The sequence below is a fragment of the Pangasianodon hypophthalmus genome, chromosome 15 (genome assembly GCF_027358585.1).
Source record: "Pangasianodon hypophthalmus isolate fPanHyp1 chromosome 15, fPanHyp1.pri, whole genome shotgun sequence".
In the NCBI taxonomy this organism is placed as follows: Eukaryota; Metazoa; Chordata; class Actinopteri; order Siluriformes; family Pangasiidae; genus Pangasianodon; species Pangasianodon hypophthalmus.
This window is the reverse complement of record NC_069724.1, coordinates 24,451,521-24,476,520: the sequence shown is the minus strand read 5'-3', so window position 1 is coordinate 24,476,520 and position 25,000 is coordinate 24,451,521. Positions and strand designations below refer to the sequence as shown.

The following is a 25,000-nucleotide window of genomic DNA, read 5'->3' as shown; positions in this document are numbered from 1 at the left end:
GGCATTGGGGAGTGTCTATAAAATGACTGACAGGAGGCACAAACTATCATTCTGGACCATAAGGCAGTTTTCCAAACGGGTTTTCTCAATGCCGTAAGAAATAAAAATGACTATTGCACCTTTAAAGAGCAAAAATGGTTGAAATGGGAGGGGAGGAACGTACCACTGACTCCATGTCGTTCAGCGTGATGGGTTTTCCCAGCATCATCTTATAAAAAGGTCGGATGAAGAAACCTGTGAGATGAAACACAACAAAGAGCAAGATTAGCGTTCCAAACACAAAACCTCACTGTAAGATTGTTAACATGACTAGTTCAATTATTTGGTAAAGGAAAAAACAATAGTAAAGAAAGAAAAAAGAAAGAAAGTAGTCTATCCAACATGCAGGTCTGACATTAGCTACAGCGGTATTGTCTAACAATAACATTATAATCCTCTCCGATTTTTTTTAACGCACCGTCCAGCAGCTTGCCGTGATACACCGCCATGCCCGCTACTCGCCCGATGAACTTGAAGTATGAGAGATGATCCTCGTTACACAACCCTGAGTTTGGATTAATCTGGAGTGTGTAGTTATCTCTGCACATTAATAACACAAACACAACATGGTTAAACAGTAGCAAAAAACACACTTTAAAGTGTCAGTCTGCAAAATTTACTGTCAACTATTTCTCGATCTTAAACAGTAACAATAACAGTGAAGTTTAAGGATTCCTTAGAAAGTCTAATAATCAGTGCAAAATGTTTATACGCACTGGATATTGCTGGCTATTTCATATCAGACTTATGTTAATATAAATTTTTCTGGCCCTGAAATTAGCTCCGCCCACAGCTGGAACACAACTGTTTAGGTTCACCCCCATAAGTACTTTCAACTGAGAGGGTGTGAGCTTATCAGCATTTTCACTGCAATTGCAATTCAAATTACAGCCACCAAGGGGAGACATTACACACCGCTGCTTTAATTCAAAACAGAAATGCCTCAAAACACTGGAAATCATTCTAAATCTAAAGCGCTTTATAACTACATGTATTTGTATTTTTTTAATTATTATTATTATTATTATTATTATTTGTATTTTTATTAATACTAATATGCTGCTCATTTTATTTGTCTTAAAAAATCAGTGTCCCTGAGTACTACTGGATTATCGTTTATTATTCCTCCCTCGCTTTTTATTCCTTCCTTCCTGTTTTATTCCTCCCGGGACTAATTGATGAAATTTCAACACACGCGTATAAATATAGCGCCGAGGAGACTGGGATATTCTGCAGCTGCTTCAGTATCATAAGGAATAAAAATAGCACGAGACGAGGGCATGAATGAATGAATGAATGGCCTTGATACTCACGTGGCTGAGTACTCAAACAGTCCATAATAAGGGTTGAACATCTCCTTAGAGATAAGGAAGAACCACTCCCTGGCCACGCCCCCGTAGTCGAGCCCTTTCTCCGACTCGAACTCGATCCAGAGGCGGGACTTCAGAACGTCCGGCCTCTTCAGAGACATGATCCGCCTGTAGGACTCCTCGAATATACTGCCTCTGTGCAGCTTCATCTCGAAACGGTTAGGAATGTCCGCCTGGGGAAAAAATGCACACACACACACACACACACACACACACACACACACACACACACACACACACACAGACACACACAGTGTTGCAATGTTTAGTTTTCTGAACAAACATCCAATTAAAAATTCAATCGAAAGTTTATAAAATTATTTTAATTATATAATTTGAGAACTTGTGTTGCATCTTACCGGCTTCTTTAACTTCTTCCTGAAGTAATCATATTTCTGTTTAAACTCTCGCGAGTACGGCACGGCCTGAGGAGGAGACAAACACACACACACACACACACACACACACACACACACACACACACACACACACACACACTCAGTGAGAGAGAGAGAGAGAGAGAGAGAGAGGAAGCGCAAGAGAGACAGTATAAAGACAGAGACAGAGAGAAAAATAGGAAAATATATAGACGCAGAGAAGAAAAACAGAGAGAGAGAAAGAGATAGAAAGACACAGAGAAAGAGAGAGAAATAAAGATAGAGAGACAGAGAGAGACCAAGCGAGAGACAAAGACAGACAGAGAGAAAAACAGAATGAAAGACCAACAGAGACCCAGAGAGACTGACAGAAAGAGAGAGAGACAGACAGAGAGACAGACAGAAAGAGAGAAAAAGAGAGAGACACATACAGAGAGAAAGAGACAGACAGACAGAAAGAGAGAGACACAGAGAGAGAGATATAGAGAGAAACAGAGAGACAGACAGAAAGAGAGAGAAAGAGAGACACATACACAGAGATAGAGAGAGAGAGAGACAGAGAGAGAAAAACAGAATGAAAGACCAACAGAGACCCAGAGAGACTGACAGAAAGAGAGAGAGAGAGAGAGAGAGAGAGAGAGACAGACAGACAGACAGAAAAAGAAAAAAGAGAGACGCATACAGAGAGAGAGAGAGAGAGACAGACAGAAAGAGAGAGAGAGAGAGAGAGAGAGAGAGACAGAGAGAGAGAGACAGACAGAAAGAGAGAGAGACAGAGAGAGAGAGAGACAGACAGAAAGAAAGAGAGAGAGAGAGAGAGAGAGAGAGACAGAGAGAGAGAGAGAGAGAGAGACAGAGAGAGAGAGACAGACAGAAAGAGAGAGAGACAGAGAGAGAGAGAGACAGATAGAGAGACAGAGAGAGAGAGAGACAGAGAGAGAGAGACAGAGAGAGAGACAGAGAGAGAGAGAGACAGAGAGAGAGAGAGAGACACTGACCGGTCCTGTGATAGCGGGACTCTGTAGTCGAGGATCTTCCCACTGTGTGTTCTTCGTGTCTGACAGAAAAAGAGAGAGACGCTCTTTAAAATTATGTTTAAAGTACCACAGGATCCAGTTGCAGCATTCTGGGTACCAACAGGAAGTAAAGGTTCTTCGAGGACGGCGCTAACGCTAAGTCCCAGAACGTTTAACAGCAGACACCAGAGCCGTACGACGTGGACTAAAATGCAACGTGTGTCACTGGAGATCAGTGTGATGATGACTGATGTGTTAAATTCACACTGGAACACACACTCACGTCTCATTTATCTTCAACCTGCTGGAACAGATTTATAAAGCCACACTGAAACGCAGTGAAGCAGCGTCACTCTCAGAAGGTCAAAAAGTCTTAAAGCTTCTCTTAAAGGTTTCACATCAGAACAGCTTCCAAACCTGAACCCTTCTAAAGAAGCCAAGGACTCTTAACTACACAAAGAACCCTGAAGAACAAAGGGATAGCAAGGAAAAGCATAATGGCATCGTGCACCCTACTTAGTGCACTATATAAACACTATTTCAGACTCAACCACAGGGGAAAAAAAAGCGGATGAAAAAATAGAAGTGAACATAAAGACTATTTCTGTTTTCATGTACAGTATTTACTCGAACAGGAATAAAAATGTGCTGTAGATGCAGTATGAGGGTGCCATTATTTTCTGTTCTGTTGCTGCTAAATGATAAATTAGTTTGAAAAACGGTTATAAAAACCTGTCTGATTTGTTGGAGATGTTTGTGCCGTTTAAAGTAACACTGAGCGTCTAATTTCTTACCCTGCGAAATGTTTACATTTAATTTCTCAAAAAAATGCATCCGCTTTTTTCCACGGTTCTTTGTTCTGATTTAAAAAAAAACAAGATCCGCCGTGCTGATTAAACTATAATCATTATAATGAAGATTTTAATGAACTTCGTTTATTAAGAAATTACACAATCAACAAAATTAAAACGGAAACGTGCGAGTCTTGTATCACACACTTCACACATCACTGAGGCGATCCTTATTATTAAATTATACACAACACTGTATGTATTGTATATCACTCACACATCAACACAAACACCAACACTGCTTTTCACCGAAACATCACTATATCAGTGTTTTATACCCGAGGAAGTAAGAACAGGGCTTAATGATGTACCTGTTAATCCCAACAGGTGTGTGTGTGTGTGTGTGTGTGTGTGTGTGTGTATACACAGGTGACACTGCAGTGTTGCGGAACAAACACGTGTAATGTGACCTGAAGGATCAGATAACACACTGCTGTTGATCAGAGAGTGTGCAGGACCAGAGGCTGCAGGTACAGAGCGCTGAGAGAGGCATTCTCACACCTGTGTGTGTGTGTGTGTGTGTGTTTGTGTGTGTAGTACATTGTTCATTTAGTTGTCAAGATTGAAGACAAAAAAGTTTAGATAACATTTTTTCCTAAAATGAAATGATGACTAAATAATAATAAACGCTCTTACCCAATATAAACGAAACAATATTTTCCTCAATGGATGAAAATGAGACAAAAAATGCGATAAAATGTTTAAAATGCGATTCTGCAAAGGAATTAATTAAGATGCGTTGAGCATTACGCACTCAGCTGACGTTAAAGTGTCGAGGAATAAAACACTGTGTGTGGTGCTGTTACAGGAAAACTAATCAACAGCAGGGTGGTGTGATGAAGCGGAGGCACTGTGACAAGCCCGAAGTTGATTAGTTTCCATCCTATAGTGTTTTATTTCTCTTATACCACAGCAAATTGCCAACGATTGCAATTTTTAAAATGTATTTAAAAACATCACGTCGTAGTTTTTATCTGTTTATAGTTTTAGGTTTTCTGATAATTTTCAGAACAGACTTTATGCTTTGCGGTTTCTCGGAAACAAAAAAAACAAGCAGCTGCATTTTTAAAATTTTTTTTTTCAACTTTAAGAGAGAGAAAAGTTTATAGTTGAGAACAGGAATTAAGTTATTTTGGAAAAATCAAATGTAACTACAAACGGATAAAAAGTATCATCTGTTGTTCTTTAATAAAGTACAAATTGTACTTGTGATTGTCTCAGCGTGTGCAAAACAGTGATCTTACTGTGGTCGATGTAAAACGTTCTTCCATCTGCATGGACTCGCTCCTCCCATCCCGGCTGCAGAGAAAGACAGAGAGAGAAAGAGAGAGAGAAAGACAGACAGAGAGAGAGAGAGAGAGAGAGAGAGAGACAGAAGGAGAGAGGCAGAGAGAGAGAGAGAGAGAGAGAGAGAGACAGAGGCAGAGAGAGACAGAGAGAGAGACAGAGGCAGAGAGAGAGACAGAGGCAGAGAGAGAGAGAGACAGAGGCAGAGAGAGAGACAGAGGCAGAGAGAGAGAGAGACAGAGACAGAGAGAGAGACAGAGGCAGAGAGAGAGACAGAGGCAGAGAGAGAGACAGAGGCAGAGAGAGAGACAGAAGGGGAGAGGCAGAGAGAAAGACAGAGAGAGAGATTGAGAGAGAGAAAAAGACACAGAGAGAGAGAGAGAGAGAGAGAGAGAGAAAGACAGAGAGAGAGATTGAGAGAGAGAAAAAGACAGAGAGAGAGAGAAGGAGAGAGGCAGAGAGAAAGACAGAGAGAGAGAGAGACAGAGAGAGAGACAGACAGATAGATGGTAAGAGAGAGGAGTAGGTGAGCATACACAAATCTCTATACAAAATGACTCGTATCATGGTATTAAAACATTCTGTTTTTTTTTTTGCAGACAGAAAAAGAAGGTGAGAAATAAGGGAGATGGGTAAAGGAATGGCTCTGAGAGAGAGCAGTAGTGCATTGTGGGTAATGTAGGTCACTATCTGTGTTTTCGGACTCACAGGAAGTGGGCCGAGGTCGCCGGGGTCCAGCGCTCCTTTAGCCCTCATGTGAACGGGGTACTTTAAACGTGGATCCTCCTGGGAGAGAAGAGAGAGAGAGAGAGAGAGAGAGAGAGAGGGAGAGAGAGAGAGAGAAGTAGAAAGAGATTAGCTCAGTCAGTCCTTTTACTCTCATCAAACAGAAGAGACTATTCACTCCTGGTTCCCATAATGCACTGCTTCTCCCCCGAACAGAGGAGTGCTTGTGTTGTGTGTGTGTGTGTGTGTGTGTGTGTGTGTGTGTGTGTGGTGCAGTGTGCAATGCTGCAACCTTACACACTGTACAATACTGGCACAAAATGCAGCAAACATTCATTACAAAAAAGAGCAGACACGCAGACACACACACACACACACACACACACACACACACACACACACACACACGCCAGGTGGCGCACTGACGCTGTCTTCAACTGATTTGCCTCAAGTGTGTGTGTGTGTGTGTGTGTCAAGTCGTGAAACAAGTAGGCTCCTCCATCTGTAGAATAACCAGCAAGTGAGAGATGTGAGAGATGTCATAAGGCCTTACGTCATCAGTATCCTGACTGCAGCTCAAAACACACACACACACACACATACACGCACGCACACACACACACACACACACGCACGTGCACACGCGCATGCACGCACACACACACACGTCATACTGTGATTCAAAACAAACAAACAAAGGCAAATCAGTATGAACTCACACCAAACAGCAGCTGGAGAAAATATATATTTATATTTGATTTTGTTTTAATTCAGTCATCTTAAAATGTACATCTTATTACGGCTGTTGTGTTGATGTGTATGTAGTGTTGTGTTGGTGTTCGCTGTGTGCTGGTTTATTTAGTGGGTTGGTGTGTGTGTGTGTGTGTGTTGTGTTGATGTGTATGTAGTGTTGTGTTGGTGTTCGCTGTGTGCTGGTTTATTTAGTGGGTTGGTGTGTGTGTGTGTGTGTGTGTGTGTGTGTGTGTTGTGTTGATGTGTATGTAGTGTTGTGTTGGTGTTCGCTGTGTGCTGGTTTATTTAGTGGGTTGGTGTTTGTTGGGTCGTTGTTGCTGTGTGTGTTGTGTTGGTGTGTATTGTGTTGGTGTGTATTGTGTCCATGGGTGTGTGTGTTGTGTTCGTCAGTGTGTGTGTTGTGTTGGTGTGTATTGTGTTGGTGCTTACTGTGTTGGTGTGTATTGTGTTGGGTTGGTGTGTATTATGTTGTGTTAGAGTGTGGTGATGTGTGTGTGTTGGTTTGGGTTGGTGTGTGTTTTGTTGGTGTGTGTTTTGTTGGTGTGTTGGTTTGGGTTGGTGTGTGTTGATGTGTGTGTGTGTGTGTGTGATTTCATGGGAGAGTTAAACATGAACGTATCCAGCGCAGGGTGTTTGTGTGTTTCTGGTTGATCAGCGTGGGAACGGCGTTCTCGCTGCACATCACCTGCTGAACAACACGCTGAGTAATGAGAAAACCCCAGCAACGGCCGTGTGTGGAATGTAACACGCGCACACACACACACACACACACACACACACACACTCTTTAAGCCAAAAAAAAGCACCATGGCACTTGACCAAAAAAAATTACAGTATAAATTTTTGGAAAAATTCTCTAAACATTCTCCGTTTCCCGGGACACAAAGCGAGGTCGCAGAAAAACGAACAGAGGCGGACATTTACGAGAGACGATGGGAAGGGGGCGGGGCTTTCTGAGTGACCAATGAGCACGTTTACGAAGATTGATTTAGAGCAAGAATGAGCACAATCAATAAAAATCAACGTAAGCGATAAGTAAATCAATGAAATTCAATAAAATCAAAGTAAACGCTGTTTGAAAGAGTTACACGCGCAGGATAAACACGCGTCTGTCGCCCTGCATGTAATCGGTGTGTGTAGTTTCTGAGAAGTTCACTGGCTACGATGAATAACAGAGTCCCCAGGGTTGGGGGTTGTTGTTGTTGCCATGGTTACGCTCTTCTGTACGGCGCTCCAGTATCTGATTACATAACAGTCCGGCTTTCAAACCGTGTGCTGGATTAAAAAAAAGAACGATCATAGAGGAATAGTGTCTGTTGTTGGTGTCTGTGTGTGTGTGTGTGTGTGTGTGTGTGTGTGTGTGTGTGTGTGTGTGTGTATCTCACCCATGTGGTCGTCCTGCTGTTGTGGTCGATGAAGAACGGCCGTCCGTTGGGGGCGATCCTCATCTCCCACCCCGGGGGCAGGAAGCTCTGAGTGACCTTGTGCTGGGATTTGGGCGAGCTGTAGGGCGAAGGCTGAGGCGACTGCGGGTTCGAGAGCGTGTCCTTCACCACACGAGGAAGCGGCACGTTATTGGTTCCCTGCAAACAGGAAGTAGGACTCATCAGGGATGTGTCACCAAACGCTAGACTTCAAGAGGTCAAGTTAGGGTTTTTTTTAATTTTTTTTACTACAAAACTTTGTCAGGTCGCTTGCCCCGCCCACTTCACATAGCTCCGCCTCCTGTTACTGTAAATCACAAACTCTTGTTTATTAAAAATGAATAATTTCTGGATCATTTTGTTGTTGAGTCGCTGCCAGTGTGAGTGTTTGAGCAGAGTGACGTGAGGGTGAAACGAGCATTTTAGAAGCTGATTAAGAGGGAAAACGGAGATATCGTGGTTCTGAGTTTCTGTGAAGAACGAGACGCTGGTCCTGGCACACGCTTGCGAGCAGCAAATGGCCGAGCAGCACTGACGCCGAGGAACAGGTTTCACACAGCGGCCGGTAAAAGCCTGCTGCCAAGAAGAAGAGGAAAAAAAACTGTACACATGCTGACTGGTGCACAAACACACACACACACACACACACACACACACACAGTGATGATGAATCAAACCTGATATGTACAACAGCTGCAAAGCTCACTTCATCACACACAGAGATGCACGATTTCATAATCACGTTTGAGGTCGTGACCTTTAGAGCCGAACATTACTGAAAATAAGAAGCAGCATCGAGAGAGCTGGAGTTTTTACAGTGTGTGAAATTCAGTTATGAGAAAGCAAAACATACAAAGCCTCATTTTGTAAAATAAAGCAAAGAAAAAAAAAAAAATTTTGGCGCCCTACAAAAAGAAGATCAAATCAAACACAGAACTGGCGCTCGTGCACAGCATGATTCATTTAGTGATAGAAGCATTTTTGGATTAACGGATGTTTTTCCGTATCAAAAATGCTTCTCAGGGAAATCACTGTTAATCTTTCATTCTCATGTGACGGGGAGATAATGGCATGGAAATCTGTTAGGACGTTAAAAAAAATTGAGTAAATCGATGGAAATTTGGTTAAATGGTTTGGAACGGAAGAGAGAGGAAAATAGCAAAGATGGCTGAGGATTAAATTAGAGTTGTGTCTCAAACACGATCAATAGAAAAAAAAATCAGAGAATAAGATAATGCAATTTGAATTCAGCATGCTAATGTCACTGGAACGAGAAAAGTGGAACTTGAGAAGCATTACAGCTGTGTTATTTTATTTTTTATATTTAAATCAGCTTGTGAATAAGAACTTTTTCTCTGAAATTGCATTCATTATTTATTTTGGATTATTAATGGACTGTTGTTCCAGCCGCTGTACGCATTTTTCCGAAAGTCTCTCACGCCAGGATAAAAGGAATAAAATGGTGGATTAATATTGATGATAATAATAATAATAATAATAAACAACAACAACAACAACAGGTGCCCTGCAGTGATCCTTCAGAAGAAGCCTAGCACATTAATACAGGGCTAGATTATTTTTCCATTTTTAATTTTGTGTGTGTTTATGTGTTTAGGAGTTTAAGAGGCGGGCCCTTTATCCATTTCCCGGTTCGGTGCACTGCATCCTGTTTATTTTGGCGGGAATTTCCAATCAGGCAAGGACAGATGTCATCCATGTGAGACGTTAAATTCATTTCTGCACATAACTCGATAGCGCTCTTTGTATTTATTGTATTGTTGAAATTAATAGCGAGTTCATGTCACTGTGGAACTATGGTGATTACCTTAGTTCCTAACCCTAACCCTTACCCACAGTGCTGTTGGATGACCGTGGTGCATCGGGATTTAACCCTCAGTTAATCTCCACCAAACAAGAGTGATGCAGCGGCGCTTTATTGATTCCTTCAGGCCATTTCTCCAGCAGATAACAGCGGATCAGACAGAACAGAATTCAGAAGAGTGTTTTATAATCCTGAGTGACTTTTAATCCAGGAAATACGGTTACAGAGGATCAGTATAAAAGACAGGAAACAAAAGGACAGAAAAAACACTATGGGAAAGGGATTTGAGGGACCAGTAAGGGTTGATCAGATGGAGGAATGGATGGATAGATGGCTGGATGGACAGAAGGATGAGTCTCACCTCTGGAGGAGTGGACAGAGTGACGGTGGGGGAACTAAGGCTACGAGGTCTGCGCATTTGGGGTTCACTAAGATGGCCGCTGGATGAAGGTGTAGTAGCTACAGCGCCTCCTACAGCTCCTGCAGGAGAACTCACTCCATCTTCAGTGTGCTAGCAGAGGGAAATGAGGAGGGGGTTAACAGGAGCAACACAGATAGAGAGAGAGAGAGAGAGAGAGACAGACAGACAGACAGACAGACAGACAGACAGATATAGAGTCAGAGACACAGACATACAGACAGATGGAGACAGAGACAGGGTCACAGACAGGCAGAGATACAGAAAAATACACAGATAGAAGATAGAGAGATTGTAAGATGGACAAACACACATATAGAAAGACAGACACAGAAATACAGAAGGACAAACAGAGAGAGACACACAGACAGACAGACAGACAGATAGACAGACAGACAGTCGCCTGACAGACAGACAGAGAGACAGACAGTCAGACAGACAGATGGTGTGCTGTACCTGCAGAATAGGGCGTGTCCAAGTTGTGCTGCGGTTGTTGTGATTGACATAATACGTTCGGCCCTTAGCGTCTTTTCTCTCCTCCCAACCTGAGGGCAGGGACTGAAACACACACACACACACACACACACACACACCAACTTAAACAGATGAAGTAACACTCAGTTTAAACCATGTTGGAGGTTCAGGAGCCACTGAAGCTGATCTGTCACAGATGAGATCAGGGGGAAATGACGAGCTGATACAGAGACACACACATACATAATACACACACGTGTACGCACACACACACACACACACACACACGGCTCTGCTGCCTGGCCACCTGAGTTACAGATTCACGTTCATTACAAGCAGCGGAGAGTGAAGGACATGATTGCATTAGATCCTGAAGTGTAAGATTTAAATAAAAAAAAACCTGAATCACCGCCTAAAAGCCACACACACACACACACACACACACACCAATAAAATAAAAAAATCAACAACAACAACAAAAAACATGAAGATGGGGTGTGACGGTAAAACAACTCCCCAGTACACACAACATCACCACGACAACGTGTGAAAATTAAAAATGTGATAAAATACAAAATAAATAAATAAATAAAGAAAACCAGAAGAGTGTGTGACAGAGCGAGGAGGAGGAGCAAGAAGAAGAGGAGGAAGAGTGTATTACCATGGGCTGTTCTAGGCCTGTGACCGTTTGGGCTCGGGTTCGTCTGGACTGCGACGTCTGCTGACACACAACAGCTCAGTTACACGACAGAGGTATCATGGGTAAGTAAGAGAGACAGAGAGAGAGAGTGTGTGTGTGTGTGTGTGTGTGAGAGAGAGAGAGAGAGAGAAAGAGGAGGATTGATCAGGAAGTGCTCAGCAAGCACGATTAAGAAATATTCTCAACCAAATGAGTGAATTTAAAGGGGTGGTGAAGATGAGTTTTGGGGATCTGAATGAATTTAAAGGGGCGATGAAGCAAATATTTGCAGTCAGAGTAAATTTAAAGGGGTCAAAAGAGGCAACAAGTGATTATGGGGATGAGAGTGAATTTAAAGGGGTGGTCGAGGTGATTATGGGGATGAGAGTGAATTTAAAGGGGTGGTGGAGGTGATTATGGGGATGAGAGTGAATTTAAAGGGGTGGTGGAGGTGATTATGGGGATGAGAGTGAATTTAAAGGGGTGGTGGAGGTGATTTTTGGGGATAAGAGTGAATTTAAAGGGGTGGTGGAGGTGATTATGAGGATGAGAGTGAATTTAAAGGGGTGGTGGAGGTGATTATGAGGATGAGAGTGAATTTAAAGGGGTGGTGGAGGTGATTGTGGGGATGAGAGTGAATTTAAAGGGGTGGTGGAGGTGATTATGGGGATGAGAGTGAATTTAAAGGGGTGGTGGAGGTGATTATGGGGATGAGAGTGAATTTAAAGGGGTGGTGGAGGTGATTATGGGGATGAGAGTGAATTTAAAGGGGTGGTGGAGGTGATTATGGGATGAGAGTGAATTTAAAGGGGCGGTATATAAAATTTAAAGGGGGAGTGAATCTCAGGAGTGAAATTAAAGGGGTGGTGATGATATTCGTCACACGGTGGAGTGAACATTTTGTGATTCGTTTCCATCTGAGTGATGGATGATTGTATTAAGAGCGATGTCACAGTGATGGAAAGAGCAATGGAGGATTTTAGAGTCGGTGAATCAAGAAAAAAAAAAGCAAACACTGAGAGGAATAAATGCCTGAGCGTAATGATTAGACTGGATTAGATTAGATTAGATTAGAGTGTCTGAGGAGAGGAAGCCAGAAGCAGCAGGACCACTGAGACGGGATCGTTAACGCGTGTGTTATAACACTATTGCATCACACCAGCGCTTAGAAACAGCTCCATCACAGGAAACACACACACACACACACACACACACACACACACACACACACACACACACAAACTAACACACCGACCCGCCGCAACTGCTGTCATTAAATTAATGAATCAAAATTTACTCCAGAGGAACAGGTTTAAAGCCAGGCGATGATGTCACTTCCTGTCTCTGCAGCAACAAAGCACCAACATCAGCTGTGCGTTTTCTCAATGGACCCGTATTTGTTATGTCAGCAATGTGCAAACACACACACACACACACACACACACACACACACACAGTGTTCAGAGAGTGTATTATGACCATGTGTATTTTAATAAATATAGGAAATGTAAATACTGGCTCATTTGTGGATTTATGAATCGCAGATCAGCAGGAAAAAAACAGCCACACAGAGACGACAGAAAATCCACAGAATACAAAAAAGACACAAATATCAGCCTAGAGCTTCAGTATCAGGATCATGAGGAGAAAAGAAGAAAGGGAAGAAGAAGGAGAAAGAGGAAAAAGAGGGAAATGGAGGAATGGAAGAGAAAAGGAAGGAAGAAAAGGAAAGAGAAATGCAGGAGGAAACAAGAGAAATAAGAAGAAATGGATGTGGAAGATTAAGAGGAAGAATAAATAGAAAAGGAAGAAGAAGAAGAAGAAGTGGAAGAGAAAGAGATAGAGGAATAAGAAAAAGAGGCAGAAGAGGATGAAGAAAGAGAAGGAGGAGGAGGAGAAGAAGAAGAAGAAGAAGAAGAAGAAGAAGAAGAAATGGATGTGGAAGACTAAGAGGAAGAATAAATAGAAAAGGAAGAAGAAGTGGAAGAGAAAGAGATAGAGGAATAAGAAAAAGAGGCAGAAGAGGATGAAGAAAGAGAAGGAGGAGGAGGAGGAGAAGAAGAAGAAGAAGAAGAAGAAGAAGAAGAAGAAGAAATGGATGTGGAAGACTAAGAGGAAGAATAAATAGAAAAGGAAGAACATGAGAAAGATGAAGAAGGATAAGAAAGAAGAAGAAGAAGAAGAAGTGGAAGAGAAAGAGATAGAGGAATAAGAAAAAGAGGCAGAAGAGGATGAAGAAAGAGGAGGAGGAGGAGGAGGAGGAGGAGAAGAAGAAGAAATGGATGTGGAAGACTAAGAGGAAGAATAAATGGAAAAGGAAGAACATGAGAAAGATGAAGAAGAGGAAATGGAAGAGAAAGAAAGAGAGGAAGAAGAAAAAGAGGCAGAAGAGGATGATGAACTGCATTTCGTTGGCTCTGTACTCGTCCTCTATACAATGACAATGAAGTTGAATCTAATCTAATTTAATGAAGAAGAAGAAGAAGAGTTTTTCTCACTCTACAGTTCCTGAGCCAATCAGCTCTGTGAGATTATTCCTGAATTAACGTAAGCTCGGTTCCCATCATTACAGCCAGATTCTGTTTAATGAAAACCAGTAAGTTATAAATGTTTAACGGCTGATTAATGCTAACAGGTTTGCTCACATTCGGCCTATTCGGGATCAGGAATCTGCATTTACTAGCATAGCAACTAGCTAAAAAAAACTTACCGTTACAAACTCGTACGAAAGCCGTCTGTCTGCATTTCTATCAAACGCCGTCAGTCGCAAACAAACCAACTCCATATATAAACTTCACTAAATTTTACAAATACTAATAAATACCTTAAAAATATTCATAATGATCTAATTAAATTAGTAAAAAAAAAAAGTTGCTGGTCAGCATTAAAAGTTCTGACACCTTACAAGAGAATTTCGTAGAACTGAATGGAATTCTTTAAAATTTCGTTTTATAAAAACTGCCAGAACTTTGTCTGTGATTTGATGTATTTAAAACTCCCACTTGAAGTGAAGCTCATCTTACCTGCTGGCACTGAGGAAGACATTTAGTGTCCAGGACAAGCCTGTGAAAAGCGCTGTGAGCTTCTCCCAACATCCAGAAAGACAGAATTCCGACACGACAGCGATTCCGAGCAGCAGACAAGACAAAATATTCACAAAACTCCGGCGTGTGGGAGAAACATCCTCACTCAACCTCAAACATGCCAGACTGCCAGCACACTGACTGACTCATCCAGCGAGTCCGAGCACTTCCACTCCACCTTCAGAGGTGTTTCCGTTTCTACACTCACCCCAAAAAAAACCCTCCCAGCTAAATAATTCACAGCTAAACTCCGTCAGCCTCAGCCACGCCCCCTGCAGCGACGTGGAGCTGCTCTGTTTCCACCAAACAGTCAGGATGACGGATGACTGACAGCTCACCTCGTCACGTGGAAACACAAGCTTTTAAAATAAATCCAACACCAAGTTCTATCTACATGTTTGAAACTACTGAAAGAACCATGTGAGCTGTTCTTAAACACAATACAAACACTTCCTCAGAACGACAAACACAGCAAAAGGTCACATGACCAGGTCTAATAAGCAGCCAATAATCAGAGTTCACTTCCAAATATGGTTTTAATATTTGATTCTTATGAGAAACCAGTAATGCATATCCATATATTTTTCAACAGATACCAAAAATTCCTTACAAACACATTTTGATTACTGACAAACACACACACAGAGAAAAACACGCACACACACATTCTTTTTCTGAAGGATGTAAAGACAAAATGGCAAATGATGGACACGTACATGTTCAGGAACTTGCTCTCCACGCCAGCAGGGGGCAGTAGCTCTGTATTCATAATATAAAACATTTACGATTATTATAAAAACATTGTCGCCAGCTATGATGTCCAGCATTACATAGCTTCACTCTGACGTTCGGCACGAATTTTAAAAGTGGGCTTGACGATTTTGTAGCAAAAACATCACGCTACTGCAAATAAAGACGCAGAAGAAGAAGATAGTGCTGCTTGATTACTTTGCCCTCTTTCATTCCTGCTCTCCAGCACCGATTCGCTCAACCAATCAGAGAGCTTCGATACGTTCACTGCACAAAAACTGCAGCCGGAAAAGACTCCGCCCACTTTCAAATAAACAACCTCCATCCATTTATTCTCAGCTGGAAAGAGAAGTGTGTGTGTGTGTGTGTGTACAGACACACGGCCAAAAACACACCAGTGAAGCATGTTTACTGCTAACGAACCGCTACTGTAGAGCAAGACACGCCCCCTGGGGGTGGGGCATATACATATATATATATATATATATATATAATGTTCTACAGAGCATTTCATTGGACGAACACAAGATTAGTACAAGATAAGTCAGCATCAGACTTTTCACAGAAGTGACAATCTATAAAATTCAAAACAAGAACATTTCCACAAAAAATTGGTGTCTGTGAGATTAAGGAACAGGGACAAAAAGCTCTGAAACACAGAGTTTGATTTCAGGAGCATTTAAAACTCCAGTTTCAGGCTTTATTTAGAGCAGAATTTCCAAAAGGAATGATGCACCACGATCATGTCACATCCAGTTCTACAGACATGCCATCCTGCATTCTTCTGCTCAGGCCTCGAGGGAAGGAACCACTTCCACACAAAAGAGGGAGGGAATTAAACAAATACCAGAATAAACAGTTTCTCCCAATAACAACACACACACACACACACACACACACACACACACACACACACGTGCGCACGCTCGGATTAAAGCCACTTGTCATGAAGAACAGGAAAAGTGCCACAGAACGTGTGCTTCAGGTTTAACAGCGCTGGCATACTTACAATTATAAAAGAGAGAGAGAGAGAGAGAGAGAGAGAGAGAGAGCGCAGGTGAGCGAGCGAACAATCTGCACCGTGCAGAGAGGAGTGGAAGAAAGAATGAGGTGTGATGAAGGAAAGAGACGTACCATAGGTGAGGGAGTCTGAGCCTGATCACTCACTCCATCAGTCATACTGGAGGAACGCAACCTGGATGACAGGAGAGACTGAGAGAGGGAGAGGGAGAGAGAAATGGAGACAAAGACAGAGACATAGAAGAGAGAGAGAGAGAAAGAGTGTGAAAGAGACAGATGAGAAAGAGAGAGAGAGAGAGAGAGAGAGAAGAAAGAGAGAAGAAAGAGACAAAGAGTTTGAGAAAGAGAGAGATGAAGAAAGAGAGAGATGGAGAAAGAGAGAGAGTGAGTATTAACAAATCCCCTCTGATCATTATACCATTCCCACAACCTCTCTAATAAAAATCCCTTTCTCCATCCATCTTTCCATTCCTCCATCCATATAACTATCTATTCCTCCACCCATCCCTCCATATATTCATCCCTGAAAGTAACCTTCCCTCCATCCAAACCACCAAATCAATCAGTCCCATCCATCCCATCTATCTATCTATCTATCTATCTATCTATCTATCGAGACCTCCTCATCAGTAGTGTTAGCACGAGCCTGCAGTCTGATCAGCCGTAAATAAGAAGAGAAATGCAGACAGGTAGGTAAAGACAGGTAAACTAGGTAAACACTCCTCTCACCTCCTACATCACGTTTTAATCGTTAATTTGATGCTGAGCACGAAGTCATGATGAAGGTACGTTTCTCCACGTCATCGGCTTCCACTGGCCTAATTAATATTAATAACCCTGATGATTAACGAGGATAATTATCCTAATATACATGACGTTTATCACAACACAGGATTTAGCTTTAAAAAAGAATAATCTATAACAATGTTCTTAAAAAATAGTGACATTGTTTAGTTTTTAATAAACAAATTAATAAAGGGTAATAATTAATTTCTTTTAATTAATTAAATGGAATTAAAATTAAATGAATAAAAAAAACACTAAATAATTGTAAAAATTAATAAAATTAATAATATTAAAATATACTTATTTAGCAAAAATCAGGATAAATGAATCGGTAAAATATACATTTTACCATGCATTTAAAAAATTGTAATTTTACAATTTACAATTCATTTAACTGAGAATAACAATTCAGCAGGTCAGCGATAAAAGTAATGGCACCCTACAAGTTCGACTGGAAATGAATGCAACAGATTCTGCACCATTCCCTATCCATCCATCTAAATCAATCTATCCTACTTCACATATACACCTCTATCTCCCCTCATCCATCTATCATACTTCTATCTACCTACAGATTCCACCCATCCATCCATCCATCCTTCCTTCTCTCACCCCGGTGTTGTTAGCTCCGCCCATTTCTCCGTTGGTGTTAGGAGTGAGTGACAGCCTCATGCTGATCTCTTCTGAAAACTCTGGAGTGCTGAACTGATGAATGGGCGTGGCAGAGGAGGCGGGGCCAGCCACGGCCTCACTCATCCCCGAGAAATCCTCTTCAGTGATAGGGTCCCAGGACTGGGAGGGGAGGGGCTAATTAAAAATTACCCAATAACAAAAGGTACAATTTATCTATTTTTTTCATTCAGTAGTACTGATAAATATTAACAGAGATTTAAATAAATACATAAATAAATAGACAAAATATTATAAAATGTACATAATCGATGTAAGAACAAATACAGTACACTGCTTTTATAAAAATGATTTATAAACAAGGCAGAAACAAGAGGTCAAAGGTCAGTCTCACATCATCGAGCTCTCGGGGGTCGATGTGCTCGTTCTCCAGGTCCTCACTGATGTGGCGTCTGGAGCGAAACACTCGGTGCGCTTCCTGGTTGATCTGACGCAGGTGATTATCGCTGTCCGTCTCTGATACCACGTCACTGACAGACAGAGAGACATAGGAAGCAGGAAATGACATCACACCTCTTCCTGAACAATCAGCAGTATTTATCTGACAAAACAAAACATGGAAGGAAATGTAATTTATGTTTTTTTGTTTTTTTTTACTGAATCTTTTCTTAGATCTAAACTCACTTTATTCATATTTACAAAAAAAAAAAAAAGCTGCAACTCAAAACACACAGCATGTTTGATTCAGTTCCTGCAGTGAGTCGACTCGGAGTCGAATCGACAGCACTTCACTCAGACGCCTAAAGAACCGCACCGAGGGGGAGAACAGCCCTAAATTCCACCTCTGACATGAGGAAGAGATACCGAGTAGAGTAACTGTGTAAGATTCTGGATCCCGACGACGCCACAGACATCCGAAGCGTCACGAACGCCAAGAACAGGGGTGCCAAAACTTTCAACCGGTTCCCTATATACCGTATTAACAGGTGAAGTGTATGAATGATGTTTAAGCAATGCTGTACCGTTGATTGTGAAATTGACGGAGAGCCGGACTGAGACAAGTGTAACACAAAGTGGGGGGTTTAACTTTATGCAAATGAGAAGTGACACGGCGATTACCGATACACGAGAGAAATGGCGGTGCGCTTGCGTATTGTGTCCCATCTGAGACGCATAATCTGTGTTTCTGGTTCCACATCTACAGAACCGGTCGCTGTGATGGGACCCGTGAAACCATGGCAACCAGCAATAAACTAAAGACAGGATAGAGATTTGAGTGATGCAGGTAAAGTGTGTGTGTGTGTGTGTGTGTGTGTATATATACATACACTGTGCTGGGTCTTTTCCACTGTGTGGTTCGGTTGTTGTGATTAACGTAATACGTTCGGCCGAGATTATCAACTTTCTCCTCCCAACCTGCCGGCAACGGAGGAAGGATCTGCTGAGAACGACGAGAACCGCCGTGATCCACCGAGTCCACCTCCCATCCCTGAGAGAGAGAGAGAGAGAGAGAGAGAAAGACAGGGAGTGAGACGGAGAGAGAGAGAGAGAGAGAGAGAGAGAGAGAGAGAGAGACAGAGAAAGACAGGGAGTGAGACGGAGAGAGAGAGAGAGAGAGAGAAAGGGACAAAAAAAAGACAGAGAGATGAAGACAAAAAGAGAAAGATGGGGATGGGGACAGATGGGGAGAGAGATACAGGGAGAGGGAGAAAGAAAGAGAGAGAGAGAGAGAGAGAGTGGGAGGAAGAAAAACAGACATGGAGAGATGAAGGCAAAGAGATGGGGAGAGACAGACAGACAGACAGAGAGAGAGTGAGAGGGTGAGACAGAACGAGAGAGTTAGAGAGACAAAGAGAAAGAGAGATAGAGAGAGAGAGAGAGAGATTAATCATAAATGCTAGAAAGTAAGAAATTAAGAAAATGCTGTCAGAGCAAGAAAGTGACAGACAGCGAGTAAAAAAGAGAGAAAGAAACAAAAGTAATAAAATTGAGGGAGAGACAGACAAGAGGAAGAAAGAGAGAGAGAGCTCACCTCAGCCTCCTCTCTCATCTCGCCGCTCTCCTCCTCCTGAGCACCGTTCTTCGGCAGGTACGCCATCTTCAGCCTCAGATAACCTTTCACCCTCGACTTATGACTGCACACACACACACACACACACACACACACACACACAAGCATGAAACACACTGACCAGCAGTGACAGAATGTAAGAAGTATTAAAGCAGCAATCAGTGTAAGGCATAGCTAATTTCAGGGCCAACAGAAATATAAACAGAAGCCTGAGATAAAGAAACTAAAGACATCCATCCGATTTTAAAATGATATCCTACAATTTTTAAGAGGTCTCTGAAATGATATGATTATTACAGGTCCAGAAACACACAGATTACAAACCGCACCTTTAAAATATACACACAAATACTAGCAGACCTTGATTAACAACAACTACAATTCCATCAACTAATCTGGGGAGTTCTTTAAAAAGTATATTACAAAAAAAAAAAAACATAATTAAATAATTAAAACATAATTAAACATTGCTAAATGTATAGTTCTTTTAGGGGCCCAAGCACTTTAAAGGAATAGATCAGATATGCTAAAAAATATTAAAACTTCTACAATGTTGTGAACTTCATCACTCTTTTAGGGGGCCAAGCACTTTAAAGGAATAGTGTGGCTGCAGAAAAGCAGTCGAAAAGTTAAGATGTGTTCGGTGTTTATGTTTACTTCTTCAGTTTCAGACTAGAGCTACAAGGCTAATGTGGCTAATAAACTTACAGCTGCCAGTTTTAACTTCAAGATTCTGCACTACAATTGTTTTTAGCTTCCTTCTGTCCACGTTTTTAGGCAACATAAACTGAAGGCTATAGGCTTGTTTGTAGGTGCAGTTCAAACACTTTGGTTGATTGACTATATTTTGAGGTAAAGAAAACCAACAATGAAAAACAAAAAAGAAAACACTGACCTTCTTGGCCTGAGGAGGAAATCTTTAAACGTGTACGGCCGCTCCATCGCTGGATCCTCCGTCTGCGAACAAACAAAAAAAAACGCCCCAAAATAAATAAAGAAAGCAACAGCCAGCTCTATCACACTGCAAAGCTGTAAACATCTGAGCACTGGGGAGTGAGTCAGGGAAAAAAAAAAGGCGGTTAGGGGCTGGACACCATGGCGAACTTCCAGAGTCCTGCTTACGTAATCATCATCTCCTGTTACATATTCCATGCAGGCCACAGGTTGTAGCTCTACAGAACAGCAGCTGTTATTAGTGGCTCCACAAGAATCAACGGCATCAGCAAATCTGCCGGAGCCTGAGAATGTACGTAAACAAGGAAAAGGAGAAAAATAAAAAAAAGGATTTCAGAACCCGAGACTCAGATGTGTATCTGCAGGAAGCTCTGAGTAACCCATCAGCTTTAGCGGTGTAACTACTTTCCCAAAAAATGCAGCTCATCAGCTCATTATGTCATCTGTTTGTCTTTATTTACTTATTTAAGGCTGGACTTCCTGAGACTCGGTGAGACAGCCAGGACCTACCAGAGGATGTTAGAAAGCAATCAGGTTTGATGTGAGGTGTGGACAGCTTGAAGGAGGAAAAAAAAGCGCCCTTATAGGAAGCGGTTACGTGTTCGAAGCGCCGCTCACACATCCGCTAGATAAATTCCAGTATTTCCTTAAAAGATCCTATCAGACCAGTCTGGGACATAAGTGGCCAATTTCAAACTGTTTCTTCCACTTCACATCTTTATCTTTCCATGGTAAGGATGTCATCTGCATAGAATTGTCCATATCCAGTACACAAACGATTTGGAAATACCCCAAAACACCGGCTAAGAGAAACGTGCCTGCTGTAGACCTTGCACTCAACAGTACCATGAGTCCAAGTGCTTCATGAACATGAGCACAGATTAGCTTTAGTATCAGTTCTGAATTAGTCAAAGACTAGCTTTAGCAAAGATCCAGTATTATCTTCAACCTAGCGTTAATTCAGGTCCAAGATTAGTTAGACTAGGGATCCAGGACCAGCTTTAACACCGGTCCAGGATTAGTCCAGGACGAGAGTTACTAGCTTTAAAATATACATACAAAAGATTAGCTTCAACCTTGTGCTAGTGCTAGCTTTAATATAGATCCAGGATTAGTCCAAAAGTAGCTTTAATACAGGTCCAAGACTAGTTATCACATGCATACGGACCAGGATTAGTCCAGGATGAGCTTTACTAGCTTTAATACAGATACAGCATCAGCTTTAACACAGGCTCAGGATTAGCTTTAATATCAACCCAGGGTATGTCAAGGATTTGCTTTAATATATAGCAGGTCCAAGATTAAATTTTTTACAGTGGTCTAAGACTAACTTTAACATAAATCATGCACAAATCCAGCACTATCTTTTAACAGGGGTTTAGGACCAACTAACAATAATTTGTGCAGGATTAGTCCAGGACTAGCTTTAACACATATCAGATCAGTTTAATATTGGTCCAGGATTAGTCCAGGACTAGCCTTAATATAGATACAGGATTAGCTGTAGTGCAGGTCCATGACTATCCTTCATACGGTACCATGATTAGCCTAGCCTAGCCTATGACTAGCTGTAATTTGGCTCCTGGACTAATTCAGGTGCAGGATGAGTCCAGGAGTAGCTGTAATACAAGGTCAATATGACACCACGGACTAGTTAAAAGGACGTCCACAGGTTTCCCCAGGTTTGACGCATCTCTGTGTTTGCTAGCTTGACAGCAGGTAGATATTCTTAGCCTTACGTTAACATGTTCCCCTGCCTCGGCCGAGTGACCCCCATATTATCCAGCGTGTTTAACTATTTTTTAAAAAAATGGATTGCTTAATAGCGGATTCAAAAAGAGCTTAAAAAATAAAAATCCCTCATTAACAAAAATTACTTTCAGACTTTTTAAAGCCCCGGAGACACTCTGGATAAATCCAGAACTAATATGACCCTTGCTAAACCGTCTCTGAACTAGCTTTAAATGGTTTCGGGACTAAATAACATGTGGGACGTGTGGGATTAGCGCTAATATACATCCAGACATCTAGCACTAGGTTGAACAGGGTCCCAAGTTGATGAAGTGCTCATAAATGAGAGGAAGTGAGTAAGTCAGGTGACGTGTAAGAGTGAGTGTGCAGAACACGCTTCAGCTTGTAATTACACATGACGCTTGTCTTGGATTTAGCTGAAAGCCCACAGCTGCACCCGCTACCACTGAAGAAGTGATGACAGACACTGAGATTCTGTTTCATGGCTTTTGTATTCGATAACGTTAGTCACACTTCTCACTTAACACAAACATCCTGTAACATATTTTACTTTTAACTACAAAACAACAACAACAACAACAACAACCCTCTCTCTTGGTATCTGTTTCGTACCGTCAAACATTTTTATAGTATTTTAGAAATGAAAAGTGGGGTTTCGCTTTGATTTGAGGCCGATATTTTTTCTTTGCAATCGGATCTCAGTTCCTGCCCCCCTAATAACACCGTAACCAATCCGATCTCAGTTCCCGCCCCCCTAATAACACCGTAACCAATCCGATCTCAGTTCCCGCCCCCCTAATAACACCGTAACCAATCAGATCTTAGTTCCTGCCCCCAGTTACGCCGTAACCAATCAGATCTCAGTTCCCGCCCACAAAACCAAAGATTTCTAGAAGTATTTACATTTTGCATTCACTTGGAGATTTGTTTAAATTTAAATTTTATTATTGTTGTCTTGATTGCTCACAAGTGTTCCTATCAGCAGTGCAGAAAATGATGGGAATGATCAGATACAAAAAGTGCTTATAAAAAAAGAAATAATTAATCAGCAGCAGACTGATGATTAGACTTAACTGATGATTCACATCAAGTAACAGCTGAAGTTTTTGGCAGAGCTTTAACTTCATTATAACTTTGTATGTTTTCAATTATTTATCTAATCACGATTCATAAATTAAGAAATAAAAATAAATATTCCCGGGAAGTTTAGTTGAAGTGGAGGAAGTGTCAGTGCTTTAGGCTAAGATCCGCTCACTTACGGAGCAGTTAAGCAGTCAGATATGTTTCTGCTTCAGGTGATCTCAATTTTTGTAAATATGATCTAAACTTTTGTAAATACATGAGCAGTGACATATGTACATGACAAATATCGGATATCGGGATTGGCCCGGAATTCCCATTTCAGTGCCTCCGAATTTTCACTAGCTACTAAACTGGAAACTGCTGTGTTTATATTGTATACGAAAAAAAGCTGTTGACAAAATGTCAATGAAAAGGCTTTGCTGTGCCTAGCTTGACTTAAGCTCTGTGTGTGTGTGTGTGTGTGTGTGTGTGTGTGTGTGTGTTTACTATGGCTTGTTGTGTTATTTTTCCGTTGTTAGCTGAAGAGGGATGCCCTTCTAAACCGGCCCGCATGTTTACATTTCAAACGAAACCCCGTTTCCACTCCCTACAGGGAGAGGGGCTTCGGAGGTTCAAGCTTTCGGTAAAGCAGTCCATGAGCGCATTTCAAGTAAAACACACACACACTCACACACACACACACATGTGCAAATAACTTACCGGCAAGTGACTCAGAGGCACATCCACCTGTCCCAGGAAGTCATCTCTAGTCTGTGTGAAACAGAGGAAAAAGAGAATTAGCTCTTGAACTTTGGCGAGACTCGAGGAACACACACACATACAGACATACAGACACACAGACACGCGCACACACAGACAGACACACACACACACACACACACACACAGACACACATACATACAGACACACAGACACGCGCACACACACAACCCCGAGAGAAAAACCAACTATGATCTGAAGAACGGAGAAAAAGAAAGAAGGAGGGGGAGAGTGAGTAAGTGAGTGAGTGAGAAAGAAAGAGAAAGAGAGAGAGACCCAGTTTATGATTACTCCAGTGAGGAAGACACGAGGGTGTAAAAGGGAAAAGGTCAAAGGTTCAGTGGGTCAGGGGTCGTGCGTCAATCACCGCGTGAAACCTCCGCTCGCACCCTGAAAGCCACACAGTGAGACTAATCTACGCTGTGTGTCCAGTTAACGCTAGCTCTGCTCATAGCTCGTTTACCTGTCCGAAGTGTAAAAGCCCATTCTTGAGTCGATCGTGACCAGAGTGAGCCTGTGTGTGGAATAAACTTATGTTTAAACAACAACACACACTGACTCACACAAGCACACACACTCGAGCATTGTGGTTTTCACCATATCTGTTCACACCAGTGGTTTTCAAATAAAATTTGTTAAGTTTCAGTTACATAAAATTCTTACTAAAGTGTGCGCTTACTAAAGTCTGGAGGCGATTTCAGCTCTATTTTTAGATTATTCCTCTTCACACTGTATGAAATCACGATAAAACTCTATAACAGACTGTACGATAATGTGTTCTCCACGTCAGATTATACTGCGAAGATCCTCTGATGATAGATCCGCGATTAAAGAAAATCACTACGTATAACGTTGCTTACGTCATCAATCATCTGG

At 41.8% G+C, this 25,000-nt stretch overlaps 1 protein-coding gene across 9 annotated transcripts in view; it reads right to left on the bottom strand.

Annotated features, from left to right (window-relative positions):
* Positions 1 to 25,000, bottom strand: part of nedd4l (NEDD4 like E3 ubiquitin protein ligase) — a 70,755-nt gene that overhangs the window by 8,591 nt on the left and 37,164 nt on the right. For 2 of the 9 annotated variants that reach the window (XM_053240080.1, XM_053240075.1), the window contains 18 exons: positions 24,065 to 24,115; positions 20,472 to 20,533; positions 19,538 to 19,640; positions 18,834 to 18,994; positions 17,900 to 18,035; positions 17,488 to 17,682; positions 16,204 to 16,281; positions 11,219 to 11,275; positions 10,540 to 10,641; positions 10,027 to 10,176; positions 7,805 to 8,002; positions 5,649 to 5,726; positions 4,898 to 4,952; positions 2,785 to 2,843; positions 1,769 to 1,834; positions 1,353 to 1,582; positions 458 to 579; positions 164 to 234 (listed from right to left, as the gene is read on the bottom strand). In XM_053240080.1, coding sequence (XP_053096055.1) covers positions 164 to 234; positions 458 to 579; positions 1,353 to 1,582; positions 1,769 to 1,834; positions 2,785 to 2,843; positions 4,898 to 4,952; positions 5,649 to 5,726; positions 7,805 to 8,002; positions 10,027 to 10,176; positions 10,540 to 10,641; positions 11,219 to 11,275; positions 16,204 to 16,281; positions 17,488 to 17,682; positions 17,900 to 18,035; positions 18,834 to 18,994; positions 19,538 to 19,640; positions 20,472 to 20,533; positions 24,065 to 24,115 — 1,974 coding nt within the window. Of the gene's footprint in view, positions 1 to 163; positions 235 to 457; positions 580 to 1,352; positions 1,583 to 1,768; positions 1,835 to 2,784; positions 2,844 to 4,897; positions 4,953 to 5,648; positions 5,727 to 7,804; positions 8,003 to 10,026; positions 10,177 to 10,539; positions 10,642 to 11,218; positions 11,276 to 16,203; positions 16,282 to 17,487; positions 17,683 to 17,899; positions 18,036 to 18,833; positions 18,995 to 19,537; positions 19,641 to 20,471; positions 20,534 to 24,064; positions 24,116 to 24,587; positions 24,639 to 24,803; positions 24,952 to 24,984 lie in introns of those variants that run through there. The other 7 variants (XM_053240081.1, XM_053240076.1, XM_053240082.1 and 4 more) reach the window with 6 other exon arrangements.